This window comes from Salvelinus alpinus, chromosome 29 (assembly GCF_045679555.1).
Source record: "Salvelinus alpinus chromosome 29, SLU_Salpinus.1, whole genome shotgun sequence".
Classification (NCBI taxonomy): domain Eukaryota; kingdom Metazoa; phylum Chordata; class Actinopteri; order Salmoniformes; family Salmonidae; genus Salvelinus; species Salvelinus alpinus.
The window spans coordinates 30105834-30118609 of NC_092114.1; the positions used below are offsets into that span (position 1 = coordinate 30105834).

The window sequence follows — 12776 nt, forward strand, 5'->3', positions numbered from 1 at the left end:
GTTATTATATTTTTAAAGGATCACATTATTGTTTTATCTATATTATGTGTACATGTAACATTTTGTGGGTCTGTGTGTTCTGTGGGAAATATGCATCTTTAATGTGGTCATACATTTAGCAGGAGGTTAGGAAGTGCAGCTCAGTTTCCAACTCATTTTGTGGGCAGAGGGCACATAGCCCGTCTTCTCTGCCTATGGCAGCCTCTCTAAATAGCAAGGCTATGCTCACTGAGTCTGTACATAGTCAAGCATTTTCTTAATTTGGGGTCAGTAACAGTGGTCAGGTATTCTGCTACTGTGTATTCTCTGTTTAGGGCCACATATCATTACAATTTGCTCTGTTTTCTGGTTGATTCTTTCCCATGTGTAAAATAGTTTTCTTTTTGCGTTCTCATAATTTGGTTGTGTCTAATTGTGTTGCTGTCCTAGGGTTCTGTGGGGTCTGTTTGTGTTTGTGAACAGAGCCCCAGAACCAGCTGGCTGAGGGGACTCTTCTCTAGGTTCATCTCTCCGTAGGTGAGGGTTTGTGGTGGAATGTGTGGGCATCGCATCCTTTTAGGTAACTGTAGAATTTAACAGCACTTTTCTGGATTTTGATAACTAGCGAGTATAGTCCTAATTATGCTCTCCATGCATTGTTTGGGGTTTTGCATTGTATAAAAAGTACATTTTTGCAGAATTCTGCATGCAGTCTCAATTGGGTGTTTGTCCCATTGTGTACATTCTTTGTTGGTGAGCAGACCCCAGACCTCACAACCATAGAAGGCAATGGCCTCTATAACTGATTGAAGTATTTTCAGCCAGATCCTAATTGGGATGTCGAGTTTTATGTTCCTTTTGATTGCGTAGAAGGCCCTTCTTGCCTTGTATCTTAGGTCGTTTACAGCCTTGTGCAAGTTACCTGTGGTGTTGATGTTTAGGCCGAGGTAGGTATAGTTCTTTGTGTGCTCTAGGGCAACAGTGTCTAGACAGAATGTGTATTTGTTGTCCTGGCTACTGGACCTTTTTGGGACACCATTATTTTGGTCTTACTGAGATTCACTGTCAGGCCCCAAGTCTGACAGAATCTGTGTAGAACATCTAAGTGCTGCTGTAGGCCCTCTTTAATTGGGGACAGAAGCACCAGTTCATCTGCAAACAGTAGACATTTGATTTCAGAGTCCAGTAGGGTGAGGCCGGGTGCTGCAGACTGTTCTAGTGCCCTCGCTAATTCATTGATATAAAGTGAGCTCCAAAAGTATTGGGACAGTGACATTTTTTGTTGTTGTTTTGGCTCTGTACTCCAGAACTTTGGATTTGAAATGATACAATGACTATGAGCTTAAAGTGTAGACTGTCAGCTTTCATTTGAGAGTATGTTCATCCATATCGGGTGAACCGTTTAGAAATGACATATTTGTGCGTCTAACTTTCTCACTCATCACGATTCATTCAGGATTATTCGTAATCATGGTAGCATCCACATTAATCAGAAGTGTTTAGACATATTCTATTCTTATTTACAATAAAAGTGACTCCAAAATGACACAATACACTATTTACCATTCATTTCCATTGGGCACAAAATAATATGTTACTGTCCCAATACTTTTGGAGCTCCCTGTACTGTATCACCCCACGGCCCTAAGGAAAGAAATCTGTATGTTTATTGCCCATTTTAACTGCACACATGTTGCTTGTGTACATGTTTCCCCCCAACACCGCTTTCCATCAATTTGCATAGCAGACCCTCATGCCACATTGAGTCAAAAGCTTTTTTGAAATCAATAAAGCATGAAAAGACTGTTTTGCTTTGTTTGTTTGTCAATAACGGTGTGCAGGGTGTATACATGCTCTGTCATACTGTATTTTGGTCAGAAGCCAATTTGACATTTGCTCAGGACATTGTTTTCACTGAGGAAATGTTGGAGTCTGCTGTTGATGATACTGCAAAGGATTTTTTTCTCTCGATTTTTCAGAGAGAATCTCTCTCTCTCTGATTGGGTGATAGGGGTGTCACTCACCAGGGTTGCAGTCAGTGAGCAGGGAGCAGATGGACAGCAGCACCTTGGAGATGGTGAGGGCGGGGCTCCAGTTGTCCTTCAGGATGTCCAGACAGATCACACCCTGACTGTTGATGTTACAGTGGTAGATCCTGGTACGGAACGTCACCTAGGAAACAACAACGTTTCTCGAGAAATCAATACACCCCGACTGTCATTGATGTTACACTGGTAAATCCTGGTACGGAACGTCACCTAGGTTACAACAAAGTTTCTCTAGATCAATGCACCCTGTGGTTTATGTGCTTTTTCCAGTCCTTCGGGAGCTGAGCATCTCTTTGTGTCAGTAACATAGAAGAAGTGGAGCGAAACATTAGGAAGACAAGAGACTAAACATCATTAGGGAGCCACCTCTGACCTCTGGGCTGCCTGCCTGAACAGTGGAGGGATCAGAGTGGGAGTGACATTGGAGAAGCACCCTTTGACTCAATCACACTCTCCCCCTCTATCTCCCTAGCTGACTCACTCTCTCTCAACCACTTCATGAGTGACTAACCATGCTGGCCTGCTTGTGGAAACTGTGCTCCATAACTGTGCTCCCAGGCTATCCCAAGGTGTGGAGGGGATCTGCTAGTCTAGTCTGTGGTGTTTGTGTACCCTGTTCTCAGACAGCAGATATAGGAGTGTGTGTGTTTGTGTGTGTGTGTGTGTCTGTCTGTCTATCTGTCTGCCTGCCTGCCTGTATGTCTGCAGCCCTGTTCACAGCCTGAACCCAGCGGGAGGCCTGGCTCTTAGAGCAGCAGATATGTTTCCGTTCATCCTCAGTCAGCAGAGGAAAGAGAGAAACGAGGAAAGGAAGAGACAAATGGAGAGAGAAAGAGAGAGAGAGACAAGGAAAGGAAGAGAGATGGAGAGAGACAAGGAAAGGAAGAGGCAGATGGAGAGAGAGAGAGAGAGAGAGAGAGAGAGAGAGAGAGAGAGAGAGAGAGAGAGAGAGACAAGGAAAGGAAGAGACAGATGGAGAGAGAGAGAGAAGGAAAGGAAGAGGCAGATGGAGAGAGAGAGAGAGAGAGAGAGAGAGAGAGACAAGGAAAGGAAGAGACAGATGGAGAGAGAGAGAGAGAGAGAGAGAGACAAGGAAAGGAAGAGACAGATGAGAGAGAGAGAGAGAGACAAGGAAAGGAAGAGGCAGATGGAGAGAGAGAGAGAGAGAGAGAGAGAGAGAGAGAGAGAGAGAGAGAGAGAGAGAGAGAGAGAGAGAGAGAGAGAGAGAGACAAGGAAAGGAAGAGACGGAGAGAGAAAGAGAGAGAGAGACAAGGAAAGGAAGAGACAGATGGAGAGAGAGAGAGAGAGAGAGAGAGAGAGAGGAAGAGACAGATGAGAGAGAGAGAGAGAGAGAGAGACAAGGAAAGGAAGAGACAGATGGAGAGAGAGAGAGAGCAAGGAAAGGAAGAGGCAGATGAGAGAGAGAGAGAGAGAGAGAGAGACAAGGAAAGGAAGAGACAGATGGAGAGAGAGAGAGAGAGAGAGACAAGGAAAGGAAGAGACAGATGGAGAGAGAAAGAGAGAGAGAGAGACAAGGAAAGGAAGAGACAGATGGAGAGAGCGAGAGAGAGAGAGAGAGAGAGAGAGAGAAAGAGAGAGAGAGAGAGAGAGAGAGAGAGAGAGACAAGGAAAGGAAGAGACAGATGGAGAGAGAAAGAGAGAGAGAGAGACAAGGAAAGGAAGAGACAGATGGAGAGAGCGAGAGAGAGAGAGAGAGACAAGGAACGGAAGAGACAGATGGAGAGAAAGAGAGAGAGAGACAAGGAAAGGAAGAGACAGTTGGAGAGAGAGACAGAGAGAGAAAGAAGAGAAAAGGTGGTAGATAGATAGAGACAGACAGAGTGAGAGGCCCCACATCCTGAGGCAATCACTAAACTAAACTCGCTCACGGTCGACGCCCAACCAACGCACCTGCATAGAGTATTTCCTCAATAATAACACTGAACATAGCCACTGGCGTAACGCATATTCTCTGGCCCCACCATAAGGTCGGAGTCCAGGCCCCTACGGCCAGTAGGTCCAGGTTGCGGGCCCGACTATTTTCTATACTGAGTATTGCTAACCCAGAGTCTTTCCTGAGACATTGTACATTATATGTCCATTGCGCTGCACACAATTTAAATTTAGTCTTGAATGATGGTTGCCAAGATACAGTATACCAGAGGAAAGGGACTGTTGATATTGCAACCACATAACTCAAACGCTGGTTAACCAGTATGAAAGTATCAACTTTTTTTATTCATGTCCTCAAGAACTGTTGTCTGCTAAAGATAATAATCTGTTTGCATCTGCCAATTGATTGACTGTCCAGTATCCAGACGATCTGTCCCCAGAGCTTCCTATACAGTTAGCCTCTTTCCATATCGTGTTGAGTCCGGCAATTAAGGAGAATGAGAGGCTCAAGACGTTACAGAACTGCTGAAGAACTCCCTGAAGGTGCCACTGCAATCAAGCTGTTTTCACCATCCCTGTAACTGTTGTTTCTGCGGAGAGATCGTTTTCTAAACCAAAACTCAGAAAGAACTACCTACGAAGCATTAGGCTCTCAGTCTGATATGAGCTTTTGAACACCTGAGTAAACTCCATTTATTCATAGCCTTGACCACGGCATTTGTTCACTGATATTCCCTCATACTTTCAATCAGCTGTGCTTCCCTTTGTAGTCTGTAATAGTTTGCAAGCCCTGCCACAGATGATGCGATCTCTATTGCACTCCACACTGCCCTTTCCCACCTGGACAAAAGGAACACTTATGTGAGAAAGCTATTCATTGACTACAGCTCAGCGTTCAACACCATAGTACCCTCGAAGCTCATCACGAAGCTAAGGATCCTGGGACTAAACACCTCCCTCTGCAACTGGATCCTGGACTTCCTGACGGGCCGCCCCCAGGTGGTGAGGGTAGGTAGCAACACATCTGCCACGCTGATCCTCAACACTGGAGCTCCCCAGGGGTGCGTGCTCAGTCCCCTCCTGTACTTCCTGTTCACCCACGACTGCATGGCCAGGCACGAGTCCAACACCATCATTAAGTTTGCAGACGACACAACAGTGGTAGGCCTGATCACCGACAATGACGAGACAGCCTATAGGGAGGAGGTCAGAGACCTGGCTGGGTGGTGCCAGAATAACAACCTATCCCTCAATGTAACCAAGACTAAGGAGATGATTGTGGACTACAGGAAAAGGAGGACCGCGCATGCCTCCATTCTCATCGACGGGGCTGTAGTGGAGCAGGTTGAGAGCTTCAAATTCCTTGGTGTCCACATCAACAACAAACTAACATGGTCCAAACACACCAAGACAGTCGTGAAGAGGGCACGACAAAGCCTATTCCCCCTCAGGAAACTAAAAAGATTTGGCATGGGTCCTGAGATCCTCAAAAGATTCTACAGCTGCAACCTCGAGAGCATCCTGACTGGTTGCATCACCGTCTAGTACGGCAATTGCTTGGCCTCTGACCGCAATGCACTACAGAGGGTAGTGCGTACGGCCCAGTACATCACTGGGGCTAAGCTACTTGCCATCCAGGACCTCTACACCAGGCGGTGTCAGAGGAAGGCTCTAAAAATGGTCAAAGACCCCAGCCACCCCAGTCATAGACTGTTCTCTCTACTACCGCATGGCAAGCGGTACCGGAGTGCCAGGTCTAGGACAAAAAGGCTTCTCAACAGTTTTTACCCCCAAGCCATAAGACTCCTGAACAGGTAATCAAATGGCTACCCGGACAATTTGCATTGCATTGTCCCCCCCAACCCCTCTTTTATGCTGCTGCTACTCTCTGTTTATCATATATGCATAGTCACTTTAACTATACATTCATGTACATACTACCTCAATTGGGCCGACCAACCAGTGATCCCGCACATTGGCTAACCAGGCTGTCTGCATTGTGTCCCGCCACCCACCAACCCCTCTTTTACGCTACTGCTACTCTCTGTTCATCATATATGCATAGTCACCTTAACCATATCTACATGTACATACTACCTCAATCAGCCTGACTAACCGGTGTCTGTATGTAGCCTCGCTACTTTTATAGCCTCACTACTGTATATAGCCTGTATTTTTACTGTTGTTTTATTTCTTTACTTACCTATTGTTCACCTAATATATTTTTTGCACTATTGGTTAGAGCCTGTAAGTAAGCATTTCACTGTAAGGTTGACAACTGTTGTATTCAGCGCACGTGACAAATAAACTTTGATTTGATTTTAAATTTTTCAGTCCCATTCCTGAAGCCCAAGGAACAAACAATTAGCATCCTAGTACATATGGACATTAAAAAGGTTGATGAAGGACTTTTTGGAGGGTTACTGTCAAAATTATTTATTAAATAAAATATCAATGACAGGTGTATGAGCCTCCAGAGCTGGTGGACCTCCCCGCTTTGCGGGGGCTGCAGGTGTGTCCAGTACTCCAGTGAACAGAGCTGAGAGACTGTATTTACCAGCTTTTCTCTCAGTCAGTTGTAATTTTCTTCTATTCAAATCGTTGTTTTGTTGCTCAACATGCTCCTAGTCCAAAGTTATTTCAAAACCTTCCAGCTCTCAAAATATCTTCTCCAAGGCAAGCCAGATATCTTTTTAGAGCAGGGCTGCCCAACCCTCTTCCTGGAGATCTACCATCCTGTGGGTTTTCAGCCCAACCCTCTTCCTGGAGATCTACCGTCCTGTGGGTTTTCAGCCCAACCCTCTTCCTGGAGATCTACCGTCCTGTGAGTTTTCAGTCCAACCCTCTTCCTGGAGATGTATCGTCCTGTGGGTTTTCAGTCCAACCCTAATTTAACACACCTGATTCTACTAATTAGCTGCTCAACAAGACCTTATCTAGCTGAATCAGATACGCTAAATTAGGGTTGGACTGAAAACCTACAGGACAGTAGATCTCCACGAAGAGGGTTGGACAGCACTATTTTGGAGTATCCCAGTGATCATGATTTAAAAACTAGAACGGAACACATGGGAAACATCCTTAAATACGCGCTAAAAATAAATATGTACTTGTCTATTTGTGTTTCAGAGGCGCCATTGATGCACTTGTAAATGTTTGTCTCTAAAATAGCCGGTGCCGTGCAGATGTTTAGTATTTCAAGCCCTGAAAGCCTAACCCAAGGCCCAAATCAAAAATACAAATAAACAGAATCCGTCAACATGGGCTCCTGAGCAAGCACTAGTCTAGCATACATACCAGTGTGTGTGTGTGTGTGTGTGTGTGTGTGTGTGTGTGTGTGTGTGTGTGTGTGTGTGTGTGTGTGTGTGTGTGTGTGTGTGTGTGTGTGTGTGTGTGTATACCTTGGGTGGTTTGAAGGGGTAGTCTGGTGTGAATGCGATATCTAGGAAGAAGACTCCTCCCTCGTACACAGAGCCTGGTGGTCCCAGGATGGTGGATCTCCACTCATAGATGTTGTCTCCTTTTGGACCCGCACTGCAATGGCACGGTAGAAAAAATAAAGAAATTCAGTATACAGAATGTATTTAGATAGCAGGAAATTACATTTTAATCCTGTTACTCAATTCCTGATTCAGGAGTGTGTGTTCGTGTGTTGTGAAAGATAGAGAGAGGTAGGTGGAAGCCAGGAGGTCTCTCCTATTATCAACCATCCAATCTGCTATTCAATCTATTCTGTATAACTCCATATTCATTCCCAGATATGTGCCCATGTAAATAAGAGAGATTGCATCTGTAAGCAGTTATCTATCTACAAGATCAATTTCAATTCACAGATAACTGAATTGAAGTAGATAATAAACAAAAGTGAAATAACCAATACAAATGAACAGTAAACATTACACTCACAGAAGTTCCAAAAGAATAAAGACATTTATGCCATATTATGTCTATATACAGTCTCTCTCTCTCGCTCTCTCATTGCCGCACACAGTGGCAGATTGCCCTCCCTGTAGTACATGACAACTACAGTGTAGACGATAGCAGCTGGCTGCTGCCGAGCTTAATTGTTACATTGCCTCCTACTACACACAGTGGAGAAAACAGATCATCTAATCCTATTTTCCCAATGGAATCAGGCCAGACACACCTCTGTTGTCTTATACCACTCTTACTTTCATCACTTAGAGAAGAGGGGGAGTGGGAGCGAGAGAGAGGAAGAGACAAGTAGAGAGAGAGAAGGGTTAAAGGAGAGAGAGCGGCTGGAAGAGAGACAGAGAGAAAGGGAGAGACGGGGAGAGAGAGGGGGGCAAAGCAGTAGAAAGAGAGAAAGAGATCGAGAGGGGAGGCATTAATGCAACGCGAGTGAGAGTATCACTAAAGCCATTCATGTGAAATGGTAGCCTGCAGTAAAGAGGTAGGCCTCTGTATTTTCTGTCTAGCTCAGTTTGGACAGGAAACAAGCTTAGAAAGGAGAATTCTCTCTCTTTTGCCAGTGATGACACATTCTGGTCCATGTACTGTAAATAGTCTGAGGGCGGGAGGAGGGAATGAGAGAGAGGGCGGGGGGGGGGGGGAGAGGGGGAGGGGAGAATGAGAGGGAGAGAGAGGCGGAGGGGAGAATGAGAGGGAGAGAGAGGCGGAGGGGAGAATGAGAGGGAGAGATAGGGGGAGGAGAATGAGAGGGAGAGATAGGGGGAGGAGAATGAAAGGGAGAGAGGTGTGCCTCCAGGAGACAGACAGTTAGGCAGTAGTAAAAAGTTCTGGACCTCGTCACGCTCTAGCCTGTTGTTGCCCAACATGACTGAATGGTTAAGGAGAGATCTATGTTTGTGGGTCAAATCAACCCATCACTATCGGTGGTTGAGACAGACGTTTTACATGGCACTCTCTACTAGTCCTGTTATGGTTGGCCAAAATAGTTATTTTCTCCCCTCTCTTCCCACAGTAAGTCTATATATAGGCTACAGACCGCATCTGGATATGTTTAGAGCACCACCAGCGACACCCATTTCTAACCCAGGCTTGTGGAACTACTGGTTTCCCTATCCAGTAGCATAACAAACTACTGTACTCCATCAATGTGTTTAATCACCGGTCCTCACTCTGCCACTGTGATGGGTAGTAAAAGCCTCACCACACATAAAAGCATAATGGTGGAGAAACAGGCCTCAGTGACATCGGAGACGGTTGATGATGTAATATTAGTGTCATAAAGACACAGTCTTTTCCCTCTCTGTTCATCAACTCCCTCTACCAAGGCTTCCTCATCCCTCACTCCTCCCTACCTTCTCCCCCTGCCCCTCTCTCCCCCACACCCACACCATCACAGTCTCCCCCTAACCATAACCCCCCCCCCAAGATTCTTCCTCCCTCACCCATCCTCCCTCACCTCCCACGGCTCTTCCTGAAAACTATTTTTACTCAGGCGGCAGCTGGGCATCACATGCAAAGAAACAAGAACTATCGCAGACGTCTCGAGAGTTTGGACACTTACACTGGTAGCACTGTGGATAGAAGAGATGTCCCAGACTGACACTGGTAGCAGTGTGGATAGAGGAGATGTCCCAGACTGACACTGGTAGCATGGGGATAGAGAGATGTCCCAGACTGACACTGGTAGCAGTGTGGATAGAGAGATGTCCCAGACTGACACTGGTAGCAGTGTGGATAGAGGAGATGTCCCAGACTGACACTGGTAGCAGTGTGGATAGAGGAGATGTCCCAGACTGACACTGGTAGCAGTGTGGATAGAGGAGATGTCCCAGACTGACACTGGTAGCAGTGTGGATAGAGGAGATGTCCCAGTCTGACACTGGTAGCAGTGTGGATAGAGGAGATGTCCCAGTCAGTCAGAGGGAGGTATTATATGACAGAGGATATCCCTGACACCACTACCTCTCCTGTTGAACACATACACACGCACGCACAAACACCCTTATACACGAAACACACACGAAACACACACACACACACACACACACACACACACACACACACACACACACACACACACACACACACACACACACACACACACACACACACACACACACACACACACACACACACACACACACACACACACACACACACACACACACACACACAGAGAAGCATTTAATTGGGCTGCAATTTCTGAGGCTGGTAACTCTAATGAACTTATCCTCTGCTTATCCTCTCAATCCAGATGCCCAGATATTTATAAGCGGGTGTAACGTGTGCGCTGGGAGTTGGGAAGCAAGTTCAGGGAGTGAATACATTTAATGAATGAACGAAACATAACAAGAAACACGATCAACGCACAGACAAACTGAAACACAAACAACACCTGGGGAAGGAACCAAAGGGAATGACATAAATAGGGCAGGTACTGTGATGGAGTTGAAGAGGGTTAAACCAAGGCCTCATACCTTTTAAAGGGTTAATAAATTGTGTTATGATAAACTGTAAGGTCTCCTCTTCTAAGAGACCTCTGTGTGTGTATTAACACCTGTTTTGAGTGTTGTGCCCTTCAGACATTATCAGAAGGCGGAAACCGCCTACGTTCATACATACTCATCCTGTCTGGGCACCACCTGGCTATCTGAGGTTCTGTTAATACGACTGGTTATATGAGAACACAAGGCTACCGCAGGCCTGATGAAAACAGCCACCTGTCAGAAGATGCTTGGACTCATTCACCTTGTTATGACCCTATACTTGTGATGAAAGGTCAAGTTTCGGTCAAACCCCCTGCTGAGCATTTAATTGCTGACAAGATGGTTGCTGCTGTCAGGGAGAGGTTAGATGTATTAAAATGTTGTTACCAGGGAAACTCACGAAAGGAGGACTGGGAGAGGCTATATGAGTTACAGGATGTCTTAGACATTTTGCAGAACCTGGAGAGAACTATCATATACTGTACTCTGTACCAAATTCTGCCTACAATTGTATTACTAAAGGATCATTTTAATACTTAAACAAAGAGTCTGTGTTTCCTTTCCATTACTAATGTATGTTTGATAATTATATAGACCTGATCATTTGTTGAAGAAATTGACCAACAGAGTCCAGGTGAGTGTCATGAGGCGCTGATGTGCGTGACAATGGTGACAAGTGTGCGCAATAATCAGCAGCTTGGTGACCTAGAGGCTGGAGAGGGGGCACACGTGACAGCTGGGATACGATCAATGAGGGCACCATCCGATGTACAGTACTAGTCAAAGGTTTTAGAACACCTACTCATTCAAGGGTTTTTCTTTATTTTTACTATTTTCTACATTGTAAAATAATTGTAAAGACATCAAAACTATGAAATAACACATATGGAATCATGTAGTAACCAAGATAGTGTTAAACAAATCAAAAGATATTTTAGATTTTAGATACTTCAATGTAGCCACCCTTTGCCTTGATGACAGCTTTGAACACTCTTGGCATTCTCTCAACCAGCTTCACCTGGAATGTTTTTCCAACAGTTGTGAAGGAGTTCCCACATATGCTGAGCACTTGTTGGGTGCTTTTCCTTCACTCTGCAGTCCAACTAATCCCAAACCATCTCAATTGGGTTGAGGTCGGGTGATTGTGGAGGCCAGGTCATCTGATGCAGCACTCCATCACTCTCCTTCTTGGTCAAATAGCCCTTACACAGCTTGGAGGTGTGTTGGGTCATTATCCTGTTGAAAAACAAATGATAGTCCCACTAAGCGCAAACCAGATGGGATGGCGTATTGCTGCAGAATGCTGTGGTAGCCATGCTGGTTAAGTGTGCCTTGAATTCTAAATAAATCACTTACAGTGTCACCAGCAAAGCACCCCCACAACATCACCGGTCCAACGTCCATTGCTCATGTTTCTTGGCCCAAACAAGTATTTTCTTCTTATTGGTGTCCTTTAGTAGTGGTTTCTTTGCAGCCATTTGACCACGAAGGCCTGATTCACACAGTCTCCTCTGAACAGTTGATGTTGAGATGTGCCTGTTACTGGAACTCTGTGAAGCATTTATTTGAGCTCCGGTCTGAGGTGCAGTTAACTCTAATGAACTTATTCACTGCAGCAGAAGTAACTCTGGGTCTTTCTTTCCTGTGGCGGTCCTCATGAGAGCCAGTTTCATCATAGCGCTTGATTGGTTTTGCGACTGCACTTGAAGAAACGTTCAAAGTTCTTGAAATTTTCCGCATTGACTGACCTTCATGTCTTAAAGTAATGATGGACTGTTGTTTCTCTTTGCTTATTTGAGCTGTTCTTGCCATAATATGGATTTGGTAATTTCCCATTTCACGGAGTGACTCATTATATAAGTGAAGTATTGTATGTTTCAGGCCCAAGGGTACTGCATGGATGTCAACAAATCACTAGGGAACAACAACTCACTAAGGAGCATATCCTGAGTGCTTACCCTGCATAACTCCATACTAGAGATCGAGGGAGAGAGAGAGAGAGAGAAAGGATGACAGACAGACAGACAGACAGACAGACAGACAGACAGACAGACAGACAGACAGACAGACAGACAGACAGACAATGGGAGTACAGTAGTATTACCATGTACTTATACTCCACCATGTAAAGCTAATCCCTCCCATTCCAGATTATGGGCTAACTGGATTATACCTGCCTGTGGATAGATGATACTGTACCAGCTAGCTACCGCAGCACAGAGACACATTGCCAAACCCATCCATACACGTCATTGACCACTCTCCTCTCCTCTACCCCCCCACACACACTCTCATCTCCTCTTCTCTCACCTTGTTTCACTAACACATTGATTAATGGATATTAACCTTAATTTTAACCGTGACCTGATCAGTTGTGGTTCAACCACAATCATCCCTGTGGTCGCCATATGACCTTTGACCTGGTTTATCCTATTA

At 45.2% G+C, this 12776-nt stretch overlaps 1 protein-coding gene across 2 annotated transcripts in view; it reads right to left on the minus strand.

Moving 5' to 3' along the window:
- The window catches only part of LOC139558461 (ubiquitin-conjugating enzyme E2 E2-like), a 52836-nt gene that overhangs the window by 10492 nt on the left and 29568 nt on the right, over nucleotides 1–12776 (minus strand). For both annotated transcript variants that reach the window (XR_011671585.1, XM_071373614.1), the window contains exons 4-5: nucleotides 7323–7455; nucleotides 2004–2151 (exon numbers count right to left, since the gene is read on the minus strand). Coding sequence is in view for 1 of the 2 variants with exons in the window: in XM_071373614.1 (XP_071229715.1) it covers nucleotides 2004–2151; nucleotides 7323–7455 (281 nt within the window). In the remaining variant the exon portion in view is untranslated. The remainder of the gene's footprint in view (nucleotides 1–2003; nucleotides 2152–7322; nucleotides 7456–12776) is intronic.